General features: G+C 38.6%; 1 protein-coding gene across 1 annotated transcript in view; it reads left to right on the top strand.

Annotated features, from left to right (window-relative positions):
- The window catches only part of baiap3 (BAI1 associated protein 3), a 66,480-nt gene that overhangs the window by 7,138 nt on the left and 35,740 nt on the right, over nucleotides 1–23,602 (top strand). Inside the window, exon 2 of the mRNA XM_066674277.1 lies at nucleotides 9,162–9,318. Coding sequence (XP_066530374.1) covers nucleotides 9,176–9,318 — 143 coding nt within the window. The 5' untranslated portion in view covers nucleotides 9,162–9,175. The remainder of the gene's footprint in view (nucleotides 1–9,161; nucleotides 9,319–23,602) is intronic.

The following is a 23,602-nucleotide window of genomic DNA, read 5'->3' as shown; positions in this document are numbered from 1 at the left end:
AGAAAGTCTTGTTTTATACACTTTAATTGAGGATGACCCGTGGCAGTATTACGCCATAGTTCTTCTAACAACTGATATTTAAACTGCTCCAATTAGGTTTGTTTGGGTTCAGCATTGCTTGGATCTTGTCTCTGTCAGCATTTACAGAGTGTAGTTGATACTCTGTAGAGGTGCTCTGCCTGCTACACTTACTCATGGTTCAGCATTCACATGGATCTATGCAGAAATATAAACCAGCCTTGAGATGTCACTTGAAATCAAAAACATGACCTCTTGTTTCTTGACTAACTACACAGTTGCATCTCTATGAAGCAGTGAATTTACATAAGGAAACAAAGAAAATGAGCCAGAGTAATATGTATCAATTAAATATTCTGACAGTTTGAGGCTAAATCTAGAATCAGAATAGTGGGGTTAAACCTTTTTATTTGATATAGTAAAAAATTAAACCAATTAAAATTTTTGTTTCAATTTAATAGTCGTTCATTACTTTTTCCCTCACAATGAGTTTCAGAAAAAATGTATAAAAAGACACTTTACTTGATTTTCTGATTGTTTTCTCCATTATTTTGTCTTGTAATGAAAGTAGTTTGACTATATAATCAGACTGGGTGAGAACATGATGCCTATCTGTTATAAAAAAGAAGCATTTTCAGACTTATGTTAGAGTTACACTGTGGAATGATTTATCAAAATTTTCCACTTCATTAAGATCTCTGAAAATCCTGTAGGTTACTCTGGCCCAAATCAATCAAAACTGAGAAATCTTATGACCTTGATTCTCTTGATTTTTCTGCTGTGTCTGTATCTAATGTTGGCCCTTGACAACTAGGAAGATGTTATTCACAGTTTAGTCGAATGTCTGAGTTTATGTACAGAGAGGTATAGGATGCACTATAGATCCAGTATGAGCTTTAGAGAGAGGTCAGTACTTATCAGTTTACCAGTTCTGTGCAGTGCGAGATATTCATCATTTTGAAAATGTAAAACATCAAAAGAGATGTTTAACCATAATTTGGTTTCATTGGCTGTGAACATATGCGGGCTGGTATCTGGCATGAAAATGGTGAAGGACCTGCTGGTTTTAGTACGGGTGAAAGGAACATCAGACATGCATTGGCTGTTCTCCCCGAGTCTGATGGCACTGTTCTACTGCTTTCAGTGAAAGACGTAAGCTAAATCAAGTGAAGGGTCTTTTTTCTCCTGAAATTTATATTGTGAGGAAATACTAAAAAAAATTGGACAAAATGAAGGAAATCCTGGTTATGAAAAAACAATGATAAAAACTGAATTAACCCAATTCCCAATTAACATTATATAGACCAAAATGCATCTAAACCATTAATAACTGAAAACATTCCACATGTATGTATTAGCTTAGATAACTGTTCTTTACTCTCTCTCCCCTGTCTAAACCTGAGCACTGGCCTGAGAGCTCTGAGATCATTTGCTTTAAAAATTCTTTAAGCAGCTTTTTGGGTCCTGAGTGATAAATCAATCTAACCACCTAACTGACAAGAAATTTAGAGTTCAAGTCCTATGTGTCCCTCTGCTTCCTGGACTGTAAAAAATTAAATTTGCCCTACGTAAAATTGAATCACCCTCCAGCACAGTAGCACTTTTTCTTTATATTATCTTAGGTTATCCTAATTTACATTTCTCATACTACTTACTTTACTGTTAATTTTTTTTAATTGAGCTTACTCAAACAAGGGGACACACTTGGTTGCTTCCTCAGAAGTTACTTTGTAGTTCCTTAGTTTTCTGTCTTGCATTTTTTTCTTAGTCTCTTTTTCTCAGTTTAAGTGATTTTCAGTTCCCACCTACAGGTTACATCCCAAGCACCCCTCTCATATCAACAAAACAATGAGATGTTTATGATATTTAAACTCATAATCTTTTGTTTTCTATTTGTCAGACACAAGTGAATCTCTGGAGAAATGAAGACCACAAGTTTTCTTCATTTAACTTGTACAAAATATGAAAAACTCACTCATGTTTTCAGTTCTTATGCACATTCATTGAGTGCCTACCAAACTGAAGAACTGAAATAAGCCCAGTAATTTTTGTGAGCCATCTTACAAAAACATGGGATTTAATGAGCTGTTCATATTTTGCTCCACTTCTAATGTCAGGAAGCTTTACAATTGTATAACACCCTCATTTGAGTGTCTCCAGTAAAGCGCTGGAGCCATGTTTATTTGAGAGCACAAAGACGAGGTTAAACCAAGCAAAACATTTACAATGAGTGTACTGAAAAAAAAAGAACCAGGGAAAAAAGAAAAATGACAGCTTCTGTGCTTCGCTTCTTTCTGCTAGTGGCATATTATCATTTAACAGAACAGGCGCTGAAACAGGTTGTTTGGAACAGGGCTGTTTAGACAGGGAAAGAAAGGTGCTCTGTTATTTGATTCCTGTGGTATTTTGACCAGGAAATGTCACAGACTTCTAATTAAGACCTCAGAGATCTGTGTAAATAAACTTGTGAAAAAAATGGTGTAATATGTCCCTTATAAGCAAAGACTTAGCCTGTAGGACTGTGTAGGTACAGAGGCAATTCACATTTATGTCCTTTTTTTGATACAGAAATCTAAGCAGTGTTGGCATTCTGGAGTTGTCACAACTAGCTCACTGCTTAATTATCAAAAGATCATTAATTCTAATCCTAGTGACTCCTCAGCCCTCTGTGTTCAGATGGATGAGATGAGAAAGTCCTCACCCCACCAGACTTGAGGCACTGTGTGATACGAGGAATCATAGCCTGTGGGTGGGAATTAGCAATGACTAAATGCAGGGAGTAATTGAGTAATGAGAAGGCAAGTCCCTTTTTCTGCTATTGAGTAAGCACAACCTAAACTGGTTGACTTACCCCAAAATGCAGTCCAGAATGAGAGTTTTAATGAACGGGAACTAGACTAAACTAGACTGAACTAAAAAGATAAAATTGACAATAAACTACGCAGAGAGTTGACTTAAGATTTAAAGTTGACGTTTATGTATGACTTAGTTTAGTTTAGTTTAGTATACAACATGTTGTAGCATAAAGTGGTTCCCACAGCTGACAAAGAAAACAACTGAAAATTTAGTTTTAATCCTGCATTCGTTCTTTTCCTGGAGGTGCCGTAGCCTGCATAGTGATGTATTTTCTATCCTAACACTCATTTCCACTGATAATTGATTAGGATTTATTTGATTCCATTGGATGTGTTAGGGATGGATAAAATGTGTAAGACAAGGGTGCTTTAAAACTGCACCACTATTCTCCCTCCTCTTGCTGTGATTTCTATAGGTGAAAATCCAGTCTGAAATTTTGGGGCTACAAAAATAGATTGATTGATGCCCAGCTTGCCAAGGTTATGCATATCAATATTGCTTGTCTACACTATATATTTAAAAAATGAATGTCCAAATTAGCCCGTTTATCATAAGTGACATTTCTCAGATTTATTCGAAAGGAAAAGCGGATGGCATTGCTTCCAGTCTGCTTTGAGGACCATCAGCATGTCATGGCTGTCTGGCAGCTCTATCAACCCAAAGGAAAATATATTGCTTTAACATCCTGGTTCTGATTAGATTTATAGGCTTCAAATTAGGGCTGAAATAGCACCATTGCAGTCTGACACTTACACTGGACTAGACCAGTTTACTAATGAAGAATATGATACCATTACACACAGCAATTATAAAATTGTATAAAATGGCTGTGAGAAAAGCTGTTCCTAGTCTCCTAAGCACATACAGTGAAGTAGGCTGGGTCTTGTACTGTGGTTGTGTAAAAGGCTTGCTGCGATTCCTTATTGTGGTTTGAAAGGCCTGTCAGACTGTGATGCTGTATAATAGACTCTAAACAGACTGAATACGGAGCTTTGTGCCTGCTGAAAAAAGAACTTGCCTTTGAACACCCAGATAAACGTTTCTCTTTTTCCTTTTTCTGCACTCTTCATATAGAAGATGAGGCATGAGTAGGCTTTAGAGCACCTCCCCTTAGCATTTAGGGATTTGACAAAAGGGAACATTTGCTGTCAGTTTTCTGAACGTGGTGTTTGTGTGTCTATTTGGAATGTCTCGATCAATCAAAACCCCTCCCATCATCGTTTAGTCATCTCCCCCTCCCTTCTGCGTTTTCTGCATTTGTTTGTTTCATTCCTGTCGATTGGTCTTTCTTCCCTCTTCTGTAGCTTTGGCCTGTCACGGACTGACGGAGGCAGCGCTACATCACTGAACAAATTCTCAATTTTACAGATGCGTTAAAAAGACTTATACAGATCTAAAATGATCTATGCTGCCATAATTTAATGAATGAATTAATCTTCTGTAACCCTTTCATCCTGATCAGGGCAGTGGGAAGTCTAGAGTCAACTCAGAATCAAAGGGCGCCAGGCAGGAACACAACCTGGACAGAGTGCCAGTCCATCATGAGGCATTACACACTCACACCAAAGCTAGGGCACCTACTAGCATGTGTTTTGAATTGTGAGAGGAATAGAGAACACTTGGAGGACACCTACATAGACACATGGAGAACACACCAGACTCTCCAGACAATGACCTGAGGATTGAAACCAGTACCTTATAGCTAGCAACACTCCCATCTGTTGCACCACCATGCTTCCTTTTAATATTTACTTGCATTTTTTACATTTTAGTTGTTAATATGGAGCTGACACAGTGTTTGCTTTTTAGAGGACATCATAAATTGGTGCACACCCAAATACTGAAAGAGGTATTTAAAGTCTTCTGCATTCAGCTACAAAGCAGTGGATTGTCATTCTCTGGAGGGACGGAACACCATTTAAAACATATTGGATGAGCTGAATTGGCATTTTGATACAAAACTAATCATCCAATATACTGACCTCACTAATGCACTTGGGCCTGAATGCATTCAAATCCTCATAGCAGTGATCAAATATTCCCAAAAGAATATTATAATAATATAATAAGACTATTACTGCACCACGAGGGATAAAGTTGGCCAGATAGAGCATGCAATTGACTTGGGGATACCCTCAAAAAAAGCAAACAATTGCAGCTTTCCAAGGCTAATCACTCCAGTGGGTCCTGGGTCTGCCTTGAAGCCTACGGCTAGTTGACCAGGCCTGGAGGCCAGTGGGAGGCTACCGGGGGCTTCCTTATCAGATGCCTGAACCATCTCATGTGGTTTCTTTTGATGTGAAGTGCTCTTCACCCTATCACAGAGAGTGATCCCAGCTGTCTGGCAGAGAAAATTAATTTCACCTATGTGCAGTCTTGATGTCATTCTTTTGGTCATTACTGAAAGTTCATGAACATAGGTGAGGGTAGGAATGTAGATTGACAGGTAAATCAAGAAATTTGCTTCATAGCTAAGCTCCTTCTTCAGCAACACACTCCGGTATAGGGTCCACATTACTGCTGCTTCGGCACCTAAGCTATGATTGTTAAGTCACATAGATACTTAAAGTAGTCCACTAGGGTAGGTTTTCTTCCCTGACCTGAAGGGAGCATGCCATCATTTTCTGGGACATAACCATAGCCTCTGACTTTGAGGTGCTGATCTGCATGCCACCTCAAACTTAGCTTCAAATTGCCCAGCTGTTTGTTGAAAAACATTATAAGAAGAAGTCTGAAGGACAGCATTGTCTGCAAATAACAGAGAGACAATCTTGCCTGGTGACATAAAACACACAAAGTGAGAAATTACCCTTAATATTGTCATTAAACCTCCCTTAATGTTACGTGGGTTGCAGAAAAAAAGAAAGTGATACCTAAGGGTTTACTTAAGGAAATCATCATAAACCTTGTTTACAAACAAGAGGTGTTTTTTTCCCCCTCAGACATGTTCCACCTTAAAAGAAGCAGAGCTCCTGAATGCAAACAAACCAGAGAGAGCTGCAGTTCCCCACAATCGTAGAGGTTCCCTTTAAGTATTCCCTTAAAAAGAGTAAAGTTTCTTAATGGTCAATTCCCTTTGAATAATTTAAGGGACTTAAACGCTCCTTTCAACTCTCAGCGATGGACCACTTGGCTGAGCTTTTGATCATGTAACTAGGTGAAATTTTTGAGATACAGTCCTCTAGACCATCACCAATCTTATCCACAAATGGCTGGGGTGGCTGCAAGTTTTCATTCCAGTTAAGCAGAGCACACCTGATTCTACATGTTTAATAAGCTAGTCTCCTCTCTAAACTGCTAGAATGTGTGCTTCTGTTAGGTTGGAACAAAAACCTGCAGCCACACTGGCCCTTTGTGGATAAGGTTGGTGACCCTGCTCTAGACCCTGATGTGCTTGTTAATATACAGGTGTATCTCAATAAATTAGAATATCATCAAAAATGTAATTTATTTCAGCAATTCAATTAAAAAAGTGAAACTCATATATTATATCGAATCATCACACACACTGTGATCTATTTAAAGCGTTTATTTCTTTAAATGTTGATGATTATGGCCGTCGTTAAATATATGAAATCTAGCGAGTTAACAGCGAGTTTACAGAGGTGTCAATCACAGAGCAAATCTGCGAGCTAATCCCGCCCGCACTCCGCCCAAGTGTAATAGTGCGGCGTCTCTTCTGAGACTAAGTGGTTTTAAAAGACAAAATATTACATGAGATTACAGTTTACAGTAGTTTAGGAGAACGGGTTTAAAGGGCGGTGTACTCCAGGTGTAAATAGTTAGGACATTGTCATTTAGCCGCCCTCACAAATATTTTGGAGACAGGCCAGTTTTATCATAACTCATAAAATTCAATACATTCTTCACACTTCAGTCTCCAGATAATATTTTATATTAGGTGCAGGAGATTGATGAATATTGTGACGTTTATGGTAGCCATAATGACCAGATCACTAGCTACTCCACACGACTCTAGCTGTTCCACTTATCCATACAGAGTTGTGCCCTAATCACTATATACTTCACAACATAGTGAGCAATGTAGGGAACAGAGAAGGGGGCCATTTGAAACACACCATACGTCAGGGCCAGACTGTACAGTTGATCCGGAAGTTCTGTCGGGTGCTACCTTGTTGAAATGTGCTACATTGCAGCTCTGCGCATGCTCAGAAAATTGTAATGTTTTCATTTGTTTTTCATGTTAAATCTGTTTTTCTCCGGTGCATTACACATTACACAATCTGAACGAAGTGGAAAAGTTTGAATATTGAAATGACAAAATGCGAAACAGCGAAGGAAATAAGGAGGGGTGGGGTGTTCTGGGATATATTTCAGTTGGCTCCGCACAGATTGTGCTGGATTGCCCAGTTTGAGTTGGTTTTAACAGACTCCCCCAACTATCCTTCCTTTTCTCTCCTCTTTACACATTGGAACCACTCTGTTTTCATACCAGCACCACCTGAGATTCGTATTTTAGTGCATATGTCAGACTGCACAACATTAATTTGCTTTCCTGTCGAAACATTAAGAACAAGTTATACAGAAACAAGCCCCCCAAAAATAAACAGTAAATCAAACTTTTTGATATAGAAGTCTTTAAAAACCATTCTGATAAAAGCAAAACCTCACTCAAATCCCTTCATCTCGCTCGTTTCGATCCCCCCTGCCCCATCCAGACCAGATGACAGGCCAGGTCTGTCTCACCTTGTGTATGACCTCCCTGAACCCACAGAGAATTAACTTAAGAATTTGCAGCTGGAAAACAAAAATAAATTAAAAAAAATGTAACCTGAGGGTTGTTCTCCCTGTCCCAATACTCACACTTGTACCCTCATGCTCCTTTGCACATGTCTGCTTAGGATGCAAGGCTTTAGGGTGTCCCAATTTGTATATATTTTTTTTATAATGTTCTACAGAAAAACTGTGGTGAACTCGTCAAAAAGGCATTAACGTGTGTCCAGTGAGGGTTATTCTGAGGGACAAGATGAGTTTTGCTTTGTAAAAGAGCAGAACATTAAAAGCTTGTTGGTCACAGCCTCCAAATATCCACATTATAATAAATAATCTCATCGATTTTAGACATGTATGTTGAAGTGTTTTATAAAACACTGTAAAGTTAAGCCCAGTTTGGCTTTTAGCGGTGGTGTTTAGCATTTAAGTTGTAGTGATGTAATCACCTGAAGGGCGCAAGTGTCCCATTCTGCTCTTAATGCTCTCAACACTTGAACACCGTGTGCCTCTTTTGATCACACTTTGATAACGTCATCAAACGTCTTTGAAGTGTACACTTCCAGGAAGGCTTTAGGGCTTAGGGCAAGAAAGGGAGGTTAAGTGGTGTCAAGGGAAATTTCCCACCATCTTGACATCGCCCAAAAAGAGGCGGGTCTATACTGTAAAAAGTTGAGTGGACTGTGATACTAACGTTGATTGGACTGTGATACTGTGGGTTAATACTGTTGTAGAATGAGAGAAAAAAATGCCCCCGCTTTCCCTTTTGCTGTTGTGTCGCCCCATCACCCTCATGAACAAACCAACAATGCAGAGCCAGATGCCAGGTCTGGCCAGCCCACAGTACCCAGTTTGGTTCAGAGGCAGTGTGGGAGGACCATGGGGATCCCCTTACCCACTGTGCAAAAGGCCTCTTGGTGTTGCAGAACCTGGCAGTGGAAGAAACTGACTCTTTGTATTATATATACTATGACACTCATTGTTTGTGAATATGCATAAGCCAAGATTTTGCTTCAATGCAAATATCAGAGAAGGGAACTTTCTTATTTGAGAGGAGGCCTTCTGGAAGAGGGTCTTCTACATTAAAAGTTCCTTGAGTTAATTTTTTTTGCTGAAAAATTACTTTAAAATAGTTGATGAACTTAATGTACAATCTTCTGACTCTCCCGTCACCCTCGTGCAACCTTTGATAAGAACTCTGCAAGTGCTGTGAACAGTGTATCTAATTGCTGGCTTTTGATGTCACATGACTGGCCACTTGTGGCCACTCAGACAAACGTGCTGGTAACACACATCAATTAAGCGCAGAACACATGCAGAACTGGATTACGGGAAGGAGGCCGTGATTACAGTAATTACTCATTACCCTCTCTGTGCACCCAGCCAAAGGTAGGCCAGCGAGGTGGACGTCGGGTTAATTGTTTTTGTTTTCCCTCCAGTTTTGGTTTGGGTGGTGGTGGGTCTGTGTAGGGGGGATTTAATTCACCAGAATGAAACTGTCATGGTCGCCATCAACCCACACATGTGCCTATAATACAGCACTGTCTCTGCTGTAGGTGGTGAATGAGCAATGTCGACGCTGCTGGAGCTGAAGAGCAGTGTGCTGAGGCAGGTGCAGAGGAGCCAGTCTCTGAGGAGCAGAAGGGAGCCTCCTCCAGCTGCTGCTGCTGGACCACTAACTCCCACCAGGGCCCCTGAGCAGGTCATTCTGGGGTGAGTTCACACTACACACTGACAACGATAACTCCTGATCAAAACGTTAGAGTCACCTGTCATATTAATAATTGCTGTTACTTCATTATTCATTGTTGACTAACACAGTGTGCTGGTGAAATATTAAATGCCAGTGCTCTCTTTGAAGCCCCCCAGATTGTGCATGGTTTTGTTCCAACCAAATTTGGTGTATAACAGTTTTAATTGTATAGGGAACACAGATGATATATTTGAAGACCACTGTTACACAGTGTAGACTAAACATTAAGGGTGTCTCAAAGATCGGTATCGGGGCTAATCACAGCATTATTTTACAAATATGTATCAGCTTTATTGGGCTCAATCTTAAGTCCGATCCACCGTAACCTCAAGGCAGCAAGATCACTCTCCCTCCTCCTCTTGTAGCACGCTTTGTAAATTTTGTTGTGATCTTTCTTTCTGACTCAAATACACTTTAGCACAAATACACTTTCCCGTAAGTTGGATTCAGAGCTGGAGCGTGAAGGAACATGATTAGAGTCGTTACCCGTCCCGTATTTGGACACTAAATGCCGTGTTGTGTTTTGGACCCATATGGGAGGCATTTTATTCTGTTTTTTGAAGCGAGACTGTTAATACCATGATTTGTTTGAGACACCCTGCTCTCCATCAGCTGGAGGAAGAGGAGGATGCTCCATGGCTCCTAAAGAGAGAATGGGCTTCTCATTGGTCATCACTTTTATTAAGGCAATCAGCAGCCAGGGTTAGCTGTCCATTTAGTGCTGCTGCCAATGGAGTCACACTTCCACCTTCAGTGGTTTGTTTTGTGGTTGCACTGTAAGTCAGTCTGAAAGTCAGTGCTGAAAATATAACTTATTTTAACACCATGTCTTGAAGAAAGTCAGGGCTGGCGCTAGCCATTTGGGTGCCCTAAGCATTGTGGTTTCTTTTATACAAAATGTACATTATACACAAAAAAAATACAAAATTTCTTGTTATACAAACGCTTTGTTCTACTGGCAAGTGATGGGCAAGCATCATCTCGCTGTCTCTTCTATTTTCTCCTTTCTGCTCTCGACTCTTGATGCATTTTCACGGCCATGTCCAAACACAGGTGCCAAACTTGAGATTAAGGCATAATTGAACAGACCACTGGGAGGCTGGGTAGGGATGCATCACAGGGAGACAAGAGAGAGGGCGGCAAAGGAGATTAATGTTACTTTTGTTTTGCTTACATCTATTAACATGTTTTCCTTATTTATAGTAATCCACAGGATAAGATGTTAAATATCCTATACCAATCCATTAGAAATTCACCATATCCTCTTCCTAACTGCAGCCAAAATATTTCTGTTGTTGAATCCTACCCCACAAAACTAAGGTTGCTGTTGCTGTTTATGATCCGACCAGCAATCAGCTATCCTTAACAACTACAGTTACTCACTGAGCCCAGCTCATGAGTACACAAACCACCCACTGTATCACTAGCTCTTCACAGGGGTCATCGGGTAGGCATCTCCCTTCGTCAGTGTTTTGCTGAATTAAGCCAGAGCACCTCCAGAAGGCTTAACAATGAAGTCTGGTGTCCCAGACCCACCCACCTCCAAGCCAGCTTTACAGTCCTACCTTACCCTTTACCATTGTGGTGGAAGTTTTACCCTGAAAATATCAGACAGGCAGTTCTTGTGTCAAGTAACAAAAAGATTTATTAAGAGTAAGGGAGAGCGTGCGTTGTTGGATGAAACCAGCGGACACACTCACACTGAGAGAAGGTTACACACAGTTTTGTCTTTTCCTGACGATGACGTAAGGACAGTGAAACAGAGCTTGCTCAATGTTCTGTAGCCTTGTTCTCCTGTCTTATCAGCTTCAGCAACCTTGTAAGCTTGGTTCTGTAGCCTTGGTTGTGAGTACGCGATGTTCGTGTTGCAAGGTGCAACTGTCAGTTTAATCTGATGAATGTGAGCACCTGCTGGTCACTTCTTCACATCAAACGCCAAGGTACATTTTGCTCAGTATCAATCATAAATGAGTTTGTCATTACACCATCAACAACCATAAATCCACACTGGCCTCCCTGGTGACTAAGGCTGTACCTAGCCCCACTGGCACCATTAATTCATGCTCAGTGCCACCTGTTGATTATATGATTATAGTTATTTTGATAATTTTTCATGAGCCTGTTTTTTTTGGTTCCCTACATGTAATGCATGACCCATGTGGGCAAAGCGCCAATGCTGAAGAAACTACATTTCATTTCATTTCCCCCTCAACACATCTGACTGATCAAAGTAATTCTTTATACATAAAAATCACATTAGATCATTACATGTAAGATAAAAACATTTAATTATTTATATGAGCCGTTTGTGAAGGCACCATTTCATTACTTTGTTATTAAAAAAAAAAAACAGCAGCTTGGATGCAAGCAATTTCTGTCTTAATGTGAGAATGCAGTTAAGCAATGCGAGTTAAGCAGAGACACTTGGCTGAGTTGAAGTGTGCACTGTGTAACAGTGCTATCTTGGAAAATCTTGGATTGGGACTTGGTATCGGCAGATACTCAATATTAAAAGACTCAGATCAGGATCGGGGCACAAAACTCGATCGCAACAGCTCTACTAAACCAAAATGTTTGTTATTAAGTAGTCTTATTCCTTCAGTTCACATATTCATTTTTTTTTGCAAAGAAGGTTAGATTCGTTTACACATGTAACTGAATTTGACTTACAATTTTTAAAGTAGTGTTTTCAAATTTTTGAGCCTACTTTCAGTGAATCTGAATGTTATAGGATGCGTGGGTTTATAGCACTATGCTTGTATTTTTCATACCTAACTGTACCATAACAAAAGGGAATGCATGCATGTTAAAAAAGTTTTGATGCATATTTATACGTGTTCAGTTTCCCTAAATCCCCAGAAATGTGTTGTTGCTGGTGGTCATTGTTTATATTGATGTATTTACTTCCCCCTAAACTATCAAAACAGATGGCAGGATGAGTGTCAGTGAGAGGGCTACAGTGAGTCACAGCGCTAGCAGACACCCACAGTGGCTCTACTGTATTTATGCTTTGGAAAGTGACTCAATCTCGACATCTTGCTCTCCCACATTTCAAATTAACTGCCGTTTCAAATAGCGCACAGAGACGGGCCTTTGTAAGGATTAAGAGACAATTACCTTTGCAGCTCATTAAGACGGAAATGGGTTGAGAGAGCAAGTAGAATGGAATCTTTCATTCACGCCCAATCTTCAGATCATTTCAACACGCTGCAGATGGAAGCAGTGTGGTCGGTGCCTGCCTAATAACAAGAACTCAAGTCCTGGCTGATCTGTTGTAAAGAAATGTGTTTCGGGAGGCCCAGGAGACACTAGCAATTTCGGGGTCCATAAATATGGCTGCCAGCCGTAACATGCTTCACACTTTGGAGGCTGCTGTTGGAAAAATTGGGCCAGCTCCAGACATTGCATCTAATCTAGTTTTTCCCAGTGGTGCATTAACTCTGTCATACTTAACATTTCACCAGCAATACATTCAGAAACATACAGGGGAATGTGCTCTTTAACCCTTTATGGTTGGTCTTTACTCTTCTCTTTTTTGTTGTTTCTCAATGCTTTTGTGGTATTTCTTTAATGAGTAAGGATTGTTAAGTATCAAAGCTAAATTCTGTGGAAACCAACATTTAAAACACATTAATTTTGTATTTAGATTATTTAAACAAATAATTTATAATTGCTTATAATTGATCACAAATTAACAAATGCTGTTAATGAGCTGATTCCCGGTAGGCTCCAGACCTACCGCGACCCTGAACTGGATAAGCAGTTACAGATAATGAATGAATGAATGTTAATGAGCTTGTGCCATTGATGTTAGCCTTCTTACTCCAGGTTAATGACGGAGTTCTAGACGGCTATTAGCTGTAAACTTCGCATTAAAATGTTAACATTGTGAAAATTTCAGATAGGCAGGCCTTCATTAAAGACATTAGGTTTTTCTACTTCCATGTTTTCTGTAATAGTATAAAAGAAGCCTAATGCTGCCCTTATTGTTGGATGCATCATGATGCATAGTTTGTGTGGATGTACGAACACATTCAGAACAGAGTTCACATCTCTAAGAGCTAGTATAGTGTGTAGTGAGAAGTGTATATTTATTTATTATATATTATGCATTTTCAAAATATCTTTAATGAATTCTCAACTCTGGGCCAGTTCGAGTTCTTTACATATTAAGAGAAGTGCAGCAGCAGCTTTGAATCATTATCAAAAGATAAGGCCATAATAGCTGATTTTTTTTATTAGCCTTCTGAAAGTTCAGTTGCATGGCATATCACGTACGGCTCCAATTTTCAGTGAAAAACCTTGCACAAACAAAAACAAACATGTGCACAAACAGCTAATTCCTAACCAGACTAAACATGTTTAGGTGTTTGGACAGGAACTAGTTTGTTTGCTCAAAATAATTTAATCAAACAGGCACAGTTGTCTGAGTGAGCACAGGTGTAGTTAAGCAAATTACTTATGTTTTTTCCCCCACTACCAACATCTCAATCTGACTTGTTTTGATTTCTTTTTTAAACAAGCCTGATGTCAATGCCAAAAGTAAAGGGAACATAAACCTTCAGGTTTCTATAGCAACCAAAACATCTCTTTTCCAACTGTTCCTGAAATATGAACGTTTTTGTTTTTGTTGAGCGCATGTCATCTGTCTACTGGGGGAAAGCACTACTATGTGTGGCACTGAAAGAAAAAAAATAATTGTTTTGGGCTTGATTTGATATTTTCGTGCATTCCACCTGGCTCCATGTTCTAAATACATAGCAGATACCTGCCATAGATGTCTGTTCCTGTCTGTTAGTTTGCCGCAGCTGCCTTTTCCCATGGTGCTTTTCTTTCTTTCTTTCTTTCTTTCTTTATTTTAAACCCCCTTCTTGTTTTGGCAAACAGTCTTGTTTTGACATGGTTCTTCTTACATTTAGCAACAGTTTTTTTTTTTTCTAAAATTTGATTTCTGAATAAAAGTTGGTCTGTATAAAAGTAGTCATCAAAATAATTATTTTATCAATAGGCGTGTGGGCCACATGACATACAGAGTAGCCAATAATAAATATATTGCATACAGAAAATTAAAGCTGAGTCTGAGGAGGTGAAATTACTCAGCAATTTTTCATTTCCTTTCAGCAAATTTGAAGCATACGGTTAATTATAATTAGACAGATTTCCATCCAGCTGTCAAATTACAGTCAAGCAAATTATATTAAAGTGAGTAACTGAAAAAAAAAGATAAATAATGAAGTTTGTTCTGCTCTGTACAACAGAAAAAACTTTCAAGTTCATGCCTCACTTTTGTGAGGTATGGAGTTTCTGTGGAGATTTAATATTGAGTAACTTGTTTGGTTTGATTTCATGGCTGTATTTCGCATAATAAAAGTGCAGAGACCGAATACAGTAGCAAATATAATAGATAAATGTCACCGGTAGGCGTCATAAGTAATTTTTCTGTCTAGTAGATCATTACTACTTTTTGGTGATGGAATAAAAAGTGGATCAAGTTTTAAATTCATCACAATTCCTCTTGTCTTGTTGTAATAGCAGAGCTAATATTTTAACAACAGTCTTGTTATTTTTTCCACATTTTCCCACTGTAATTCATTTTTTCATACACATGTATGTCTGTGTGTATGTTTGTATCTTCCATCAAGACTTTAAATGAGTATGTAAAAATACACATAGAAATGCGTGGATGGAAACCTAATGACAGTTATTTTGATGTTTCCCTATAAAGGAAATAAAATACCTGTTGACTCAAGACCCTTAAAATAAACATGAGTGGGCAGGTAGTTCAGCATGTAATAGAAGCGAAAGGGCTGTAGCACCTTCAGATTCATTTCTCTTATAAATGACTTTTTTATGTGTTTTTTCTAACTATAGGAATGCATACATTGTCTATGATAACTGACTGTATACTATAAATGATTTGTTAACCATGGGGCAAGGAAAACAAAATAAATTGCAAAACTTGGTAAACTGTAATCTTATTGTGTTAGGTGACAGAACCGGTTCTGCATTATTTATAAGTAAAAGGGGAGAAAATTTATGAATGAACTGTTCATCATTCATATGGTTTATTTCCTTTTAGAAAAGAGTAGAGGGAAATTGTTTTACTTGTCACACTTTCATACAAAAACAGCCTTATGAAATGTGTGTTTTTGTCCTCAGTGGAAGCATAGTAACATGTTTATCGCTACTATGCATACCTAACATCAGCTGGGGCTACTTATTTTTCTGAGTAATAAAGCCAGAACAGAGCAATGCTATCTCTAACTTCTCAGGCACATTCTTAAAAGTGACATACTTTTTCATAGCACATAAAATGTTTGTGACATGCTTTGGACAAAATAACACAATCACTCTCATCCTGTTTTAACAACCCCATTCAGAATGACCAGTTTCAGTGTCTGTTTCTTTAAACGTTAACAAGTGACACTTTACCCCAACATGAGCACATTCAGTGAGAAGTGAAGCTGTTTGATTTTTTCTTCTCATTTTTAGTTTTTCTCGATCCCCTAATTTCTCTGAATCCATTGTCTATTTTATTCCATTTAACCTCATATTTGCACTCCCACTGGAGATATTCATATTGGAGATAGTCAAGACAAGAGTGTGGGAAATGCCTGTGCGCTTTGTCAGAAGCATAGTAAAATATGAACTGCTTGATTTATCCCATGCTTTCTGATTTTGACAATCCATAAAAAGGACTTGGTTATTTTGTTGGTTTATTTAGTGCTCCAGGTACTCAAACCAATGTGCAAATATGCTGAAAAGTGTTAAAGACCCAAGGCTGCTGCAGAGCTTGGCTGCATTTCTCGGCCGCTACGCCATAGAAGTCTGTTCCAATGTGAAGGATCCTTTATGTACAGCCTAGAAATGCAGCCTAAGTTTGTTGCAATTTCAAGGACGCAACAAACGTATCCTCCATAGCCCTCAGCTAACCACAGTCCTCTGTGCACCTCTGGGGCGTTGGAGAAAATAAGCAAGACAGGAGCTCCAGAAATTTCAGGCACAGAGTTTGTTTCCCTTGTAAAGTGTAAAATTTACTAATTAAAATAATTCTCTCTATACCATATTAAATCAAAAAAGCTTATTGGCCTATTACAGTATTATAGATAGCATAAATTTGATGTAGTATTTTATTATTTAATTCAAGTTGAAATTTAAATGTTTAAAGGTGAAATTTGAGTGTTTAAGATTGAAGTATGAGTTTTAATAACATTTTTAACTAAACTAAATTTATAATTTAAACTAGTATTATCATGCCAGATAATATTAATAAGCAAATACCGTCTATTTTATCTTTTATCTATTTTATCATGTTACTGCTTTGAGGCAGAAAAGATCGTTTTTGTGACATTACAGTGCAGTTCTATTTGTGTAACCTAGGTTACTAGCCTTCATAGGACACGAGTCTTCATAGAACACATCCTACCTCGGCTGCAGCCTAGGCTTTGGACAGAGCTTATGTCTTTTACTTATTGGCAAATACAATTTTATCTTTAAACGATTTTCTAAAACATAAGGCAATTCACTGAATTGATGATCTATATTATTTCTGTCTTCCTGTGGTGGATTATAATACTGATTTCAGAAGTTGAACACTGATCCATTCAATCATTTACTCGAGCACTTAACTATCTTTGTACATTCCTAAAAGAGATTAGGAAATGCTGAAGTATCCCTTTAATGAAATGTGTTTTTCTAGGCTTGTTTGAAGGCTTCTGAAATGCTGGTCGTTTTTTTGTTTTGTGTGTGCATTATTTGGTGTACACCCACTGTGGAGAAGACTAAACCAGCCAGTCCCAAGTGATCCGGTTTGTTTTGCAAATCGTCTCCCTGAGCCAACAGAGACTGTGGAGAGCGTAAGCCGCCAGGCTGCAGGCGACACACTCGCCATCATTATGCTTTGGGGAAGCTGTTTGTCTCCTTCATTAGTGCCAGTGTGAAAACTAATGCCTCTGACCCAGACGCATGCTCATTAATATTATGCAAATGGGAGAGAGCTAGGCGACTCCTCCTTGGCCCATGGGCTGTATGACACAAGACAACCCTGATCACGTCTTGGGGTGGGGGTGGCAAGAGGACATGACCCTGGCAACCATGTTGAGAATCGATTACGTGGAGACATTTCCCACCAGTAGGTCGTGGAGGGGTTGTAGTATGAAAATAGGAAGCTGTGGGGAGAGGAGGAAGGGGGGTGTTGTTTTCATTATCTGTTTATTAAAATTATTATTATCTCATGACTCAGCCTGGTGAACCAGCTATGAAACTTTTTACTTTGATCTTAAGGAGCTAGTTTTGTTTTAAGGAGACATGTGGAGAACAAATTACTCACCTGGAGACCCTGACTGGGCAATTTGTCGGTGCTGTGACTGGTTGGGGTGTGTGTGTATGTGTTTCTTCTGAATGTTGTCATGTTATTACACATTTAAAACAAAATTAGAATGCCTTGAGTTTTGTGGGTGATTCCTACCATGCATTCAAGACTATGACAAGCCAGCAAAGCCTAGTGATAAGTATGCAATTCATAATTTGAAAGCAACAAATCAAATAGCAATGGAACCTGAATTGTCAGTGCTTTTTTGTCCAGTCCTGGCAATCAATATCCGTTTGTGTTTTCCTTATTTAAACAAAGCTGACTCACCTTATTTAAAGCTCTTAATTCCCTGCCTGGAAAAAAGAAGACAAACAGACCAATGTGGAGATGAGAATGAAACTCATCGCTCCATATATAGAACGTTTGATTTGGCGTGTATATTAATATAGTCATGTGTCCCTAATTGCAGTTTAGCTAAATAGACTTTAATGACTTTTGTGCCTTTTTTATTAGTTTCAAAAATAGGGCGCCATATTTCTGCAGAAGTACCTGCTTGATAAATTGGGGTATTTGGCTCAGTGGCTTAGCAAAACTAATTATCACATGATATTCCTGCAGCCTCTCCAGAATAAGCCTATAACTGAATAAAGGGCAGGAAATGTGCTACATCAAACTGCTTTGATTATATTTTGTTTGCTAAGCCACACAATGTGTGTATTTGCAATGAAATCCTAAGGGCTTGTTATTAGGTATGACCAGTGTGTTTTCTTGTGTATGCGCAAATTAAATCTTTACCAACAGGAGTAGCTGCAGGAAAATCTGTGACAGAACTGTAAATGACCTGGTTAGGCTAAAGGTCAGTCTTTGTGAGTTTAGAAAGAACTGACCATGCATTGAGAAATGAGAGAAAAACTACTAGATCCGGAGGAAATGAATTTCGTCCAAATTATATTTGCTGAGGTGTGAGCGAGCATTACTTATTTTTTGTAATAACCCACAAAAATAATTTTTCCTCCAAATGTTGCCAGGGCCCAAAGAATGGTTATTGCATACTTAACATTTAATATAGGAAGGTATATCCTTTTGTTGTTGCTGTGTGAGTGTGTGAGTATTTGCACATGTACTAGCTCATGTTAAGAATCACCTACATTTAAATATTTCACCATTGAATTCTACACATTCTCAGCACTACCATTCCAAGGTCTGAATAATCAAAATAAATATTATTATAATAATAATAAAAAGGGCTTCATGGGGAGAGTCTGTTTCCTAGCAACATGAAAGGGGGCTGGCATCCAGGGTTTGTGTGTGTGCTTGTGCGTGAGTGCGTGCGTGCAGTGCATTTGTGTGCTTCTGTGTGTGCAGAACAGTAACAAAAATCCATATGCTCCCATTGTAATCATTTGCAAAGATCAAAAAGCTCTCCTCTCCAAAGTAGTAAACAAATAGTGTGAAGCCAGGCTTAATTACAAATATGTTAAGTCCTGTATAATGTATGAAAAATTTGAATATTGTTCACTTCTTAAATCAAGACTAATAATTAGATCTTCATCATTTCATTTTAATACATTATTTTGAAAATTGTTGCAGTGAACAGAGGGGTTGCATAGATTTTTATTCCAAACTGCCTTATCCTTGAGCAGTCTGAGTAGTTTTCCCAGAGCTCTGCCACCATGCATGCTGTTGTTTATTCGTGGTATTAAATGAAACTGAGAACATGCTAGCTAGCATTCAGGAGCAATAAGAAACTTATATGGACTTCACCAGTAGCTAAGACCATAATGTCTTCTTGAATTACACGAGCCTCGCAAGCTGTGCCAATCTCCATAAGTCTCATGTGTAGCATTGGCAACTGTGTGCTACTGATAACAAGGTAGTACTTGGCTTGATAAAGAAGCATTTGTTTCCCCACTAAAGTGTGTGGGATTAAAAGTGGTAAACGTGTCGGTTGGTTATTCGCATAGGTTTTTGTTCCATTCAGTGAGTCCAATTCCTGTTGGCAGTGCTTTTCTATAGGACTTATACAAGCCATGTTCCAGTTAAGTGCAAGAGATTTAGAAAAGTAGGAAAATGACCATGCCAGAAGTATTCATGCTCATTTCTATTACATAAAATCACACAGACTTAGAAAGTTCAGACAAAACAAATAAAATGTTGGATATGGTCCTTTAGTCTTCAAGGGGTCCACTGTAACAGCTCAGCAGTTAAATATTTCAGAGTTAAAAAAAGGTTCACACTCCACTCAGTGGTTCCAGAATTATTCCTGTAATTTCCTTATGGGATCTTTGGGTGTTTGGCGGTTTCCTAGGTGGAGGTCCTGTTCATTAGATTTGCTCAGAATGGCTTGGCTGATGATCTCGTACTCTCTCCCTGTGCATTTCTATGTGCTTACAATCCACAATCATTGATCAGATTGCTAGACAAGCTCTGTGCTGGAGCCACAAAAGTCATGTCAGTTTTTTTTTTCTCTCTCTCTCTCTGTGCTCATGCTTGTAAGTTTTTTAATTAGCTCTCCACAAACTTTTGACTGGCACAGCATTGCACAGGTGACCTCAAGAGATTTGTGAGCATGAGCAGAAGAACAAACAGACCATCATGACCTTTTCCCGTGATCTGGGCCTCTACCCTGAGATGGCTAATTTAACTTTTTATTAATGATGCCAGAAATTCCTGCAGACACCCAGGGCTCTGTTGTGTTTGTTTTGGGGTATTGATCAGTGACAGACTGCGGATTAGATGTTATTGCAATAAAAGAAAAAAGAAAATAAGAATGGACCTGATAAAGTTTAAAAACCAATGTGATCTGACATTTAAAAATTGCTTCCTTAATAGCCTGTGATTAATAAATTTATAATATTAGCCTGTGTCTTCATTGATGGATAATCATTGTAGAATTTTGCCATGCAGTGACTAAACCACAATAGACAGGGCAAAATCTGGCACTGTGAATATCCATCCTTCTCTTTTCTATTGGCTGACCATTAAAAATTGAGTTCAACTGGCTTAGGCCACCCTACGTATATTTTGGCACTCCCAAAAATTACTTCACAGAATTGTTTTCGGTATTATCATGTTATTAATGCACTTGCTAATAACATTGACAAAGCTATACACTAAAATCATAAAAAGATGAAATGGATAACTTCACAGTTTCAGTCCAGGCGATAATGTGTTTGTCACTTTGACACCTTCAACTTTGACATGAGTATCTTGTTTGGATAGGTTGTCCTAAAATCTTAGTTTATATGTGTGTATATATGACATATCTGAAATATAATTTCTGACACTGTTCAGTAAAAAAGAAAACTTTAAATAAACTTACCAACTGAAAACCAATTATAAATAAGCTCATTATTAACAGAGACATAAATGCAAGAAATAGACAGCATCTTGAAATTGAGCTGTAATTACTTCTATGTGCAAGAGTTCTGATGTGGTCTGATTACCTTGCAAGCCAGTGTCTCCTTCTGTAATCTCTCTTTCACATATTTGTCAATTTCTGAATGCAAATATATTTGTTATGTTTATACTTAATTTTTATAAAGTATATCCCACAGAAAAAAGCTGTTCTTTACCATTTCCTTTTTAATGCTAATCCATGTTGGTACACACTTAAACGAATGTTACTGCTGAGTTCACATGACAGCATTTTAATTTGAAATTTGCATTTGTAGGTATCTTTGAAGTCGCTGAACTTGCAATGTGGTTCTTGGGTTGTCTCAAATTCAAAGAGCGTTTTGCAGTTTTTTTTTTAGCAAGCTGGAACCCAGCCGAGCACACCAAAGGACTTCTTTTAGTCTCGTAGGGTTCCTTCCAACTCCCCCAGTCTTCACCTCCCTCGAGGAGACAGCCAGAATGTACTGAGAGATAATCAGACACCAGCTGTGACGATGTTAATAAAGAAATAAAAGCTTCTGTCAAATTATTATGCCTAAGAATCTGGTCAAAAATGAATTAATGTAGTACATATTTTTAGGTATAGAATATGTAGACAAAGTAGATAATAACTAATTAACTGTTTGTAGGTAAAGGTAACACAACATTAAACAAGCCACACTTAAGGAAGTTTTATTTTATTATTTATTCTAGTGGCATTTATTTCAGGTGATTGAGACTTGTGCCCAGGTCTACAATTTGTAATTATTTCCTGGTTATTCATTTTCTTGGTTACATTTTCAAAAGTAACACTCATTCATGCCTTATTTGGACCTTTCCAACATTTCCATCTCATTTGGACTTATATAACATTTTCATCTAAAACTGAAATAAATAACATATTTCAGCAGGCCCTGAGATGGAATTTTAATAGGTACACCTTGTACTTCTACACATTGGCCTTTACAACATTGCTTTCTTAATATTGGGTAGCATCTAACACTAGGCTAACACTTCATTGTGCAGACTTGGGTTTGGTTTCCTTCCATGCAAGTGCACTGTGCCATATCAAATCTTCCTTGGGTGAGACTTTTAAATTGCCTACATATGTAGCACTACTGAAACTTTAAGTTGCTCTGAATTAGACCATGTACCAGATGCTGCATTGTAAATGTAAAATTAATGACTGTAGTCCATCAATTGCAGCACACTCATACATGAATGGAAAATAGCCGACATTAATAAAATATTATTTGGGTGGTGTATTATTTTATCTAGTGTATTAGGTGTAGCAGTGTTTCTGGATCAGTTTCAGGTGGAGAATAGCCCACCAACTACTCATAACTGAAGGATAACAACCTTTGTTATTCTGTAATTGGAAATGTAGAGTGGAGTATGTGTTTAAAAGATATAAAAATTAATAAGATATCATATGAATGTAGGTATCACATCCCATATCTAATAAACTGGCATCTCATTCTTGCCATCTGCAGTGAAGGCAGTATGTATGAATATCCTGATAAATATTCAAGGTTGACCAGTACAATTCAAATGCAACTCATTGTAAACATTAGCCATGTAGGTGGTATGTGTGAAAATGCCTGGCAAATATTCATGGTACACCATTACAAACATTCAAATGTGATGTTATATCAATAGAACAGATTGTAGGATATTAAAGACAGTATCAATTGATAAAAGCTCTTTCCCCTCCAGAATGTGATTGTGCTTGTTGTCAAAATATTGTGCAGACCACTGGTCTGTGTTTGATAATGAGGGTGAGAGAGACAGAAGGATAGAGTGAGAAAGACATTCTCATTCCTGCACTGACTCCTGGAGTCAGGAGGGCAGAGCAGGGGAAAGCAGCGGGTGGGGGTTGGGGTGCTTGATGGACAGTGGGGTGGGGGGTATTCCCAAGGTTCTCTAGGCAATCTCGACCAATCCCGCTACAAAAATGTTATCATCACCATGACGACGGAGACTGGGAAAATTAGCAGGAGGCGGGGGTCCAGGAGTTCACCCCACTTCGCGGGAGAAATACATCAGCTCCCTCTCCTGCCGATCTCATCCTAACAAGATGAATTAAGTCAGATAGTGAAAGATTTCCACCGCTTCGAGACACGAAACCCTTGTTGCACCAAGACTGATGTCTGCTCTTCTAGCTAAGCTTAGGAGTGACAAGAATGAGGATATGTCTATCATCCTGCTTCAGCTGATGGAGGCTGCATCTAAGAGACTAGCTTCTGGCTGTTGTTTTTCAGGATTTGGCAGAGAGGCAATCAGAAACCTTCTCACCTCCTATTCTCATTAAAACAGGGGAATTTGCCAGATAAACTAGACAAAACAACCACCCGCTGACAAAGTTCTGTAGTCAGAGAAGCTATCTTTCTAAATCTCCAGCCAATTTTGTTTGTCTTGTCTGAATGTCGTATAATCCTTCGAGCCGATGCCAAAATACCACAGGGACTTTTAGCAAACTCTTAAAATCTACATCTGCCGAATATCCCTGATGGATCTAACTTGGCTTATTACTGCAAGTGACTGACACCTCGGTGGTC

Source organism: Hoplias malabaricus, chromosome 6, assembly GCF_029633855.1.
Source record: "Hoplias malabaricus isolate fHopMal1 chromosome 6, fHopMal1.hap1, whole genome shotgun sequence".
Taxonomy (NCBI): domain Eukaryota; kingdom Metazoa; phylum Chordata; class Actinopteri; order Characiformes; family Erythrinidae; genus Hoplias; species Hoplias malabaricus.
The sequence above is the reverse complement of the archived record's forward strand: the minus strand, read 5'-3'. Positions and strand labels throughout refer to the sequence as shown.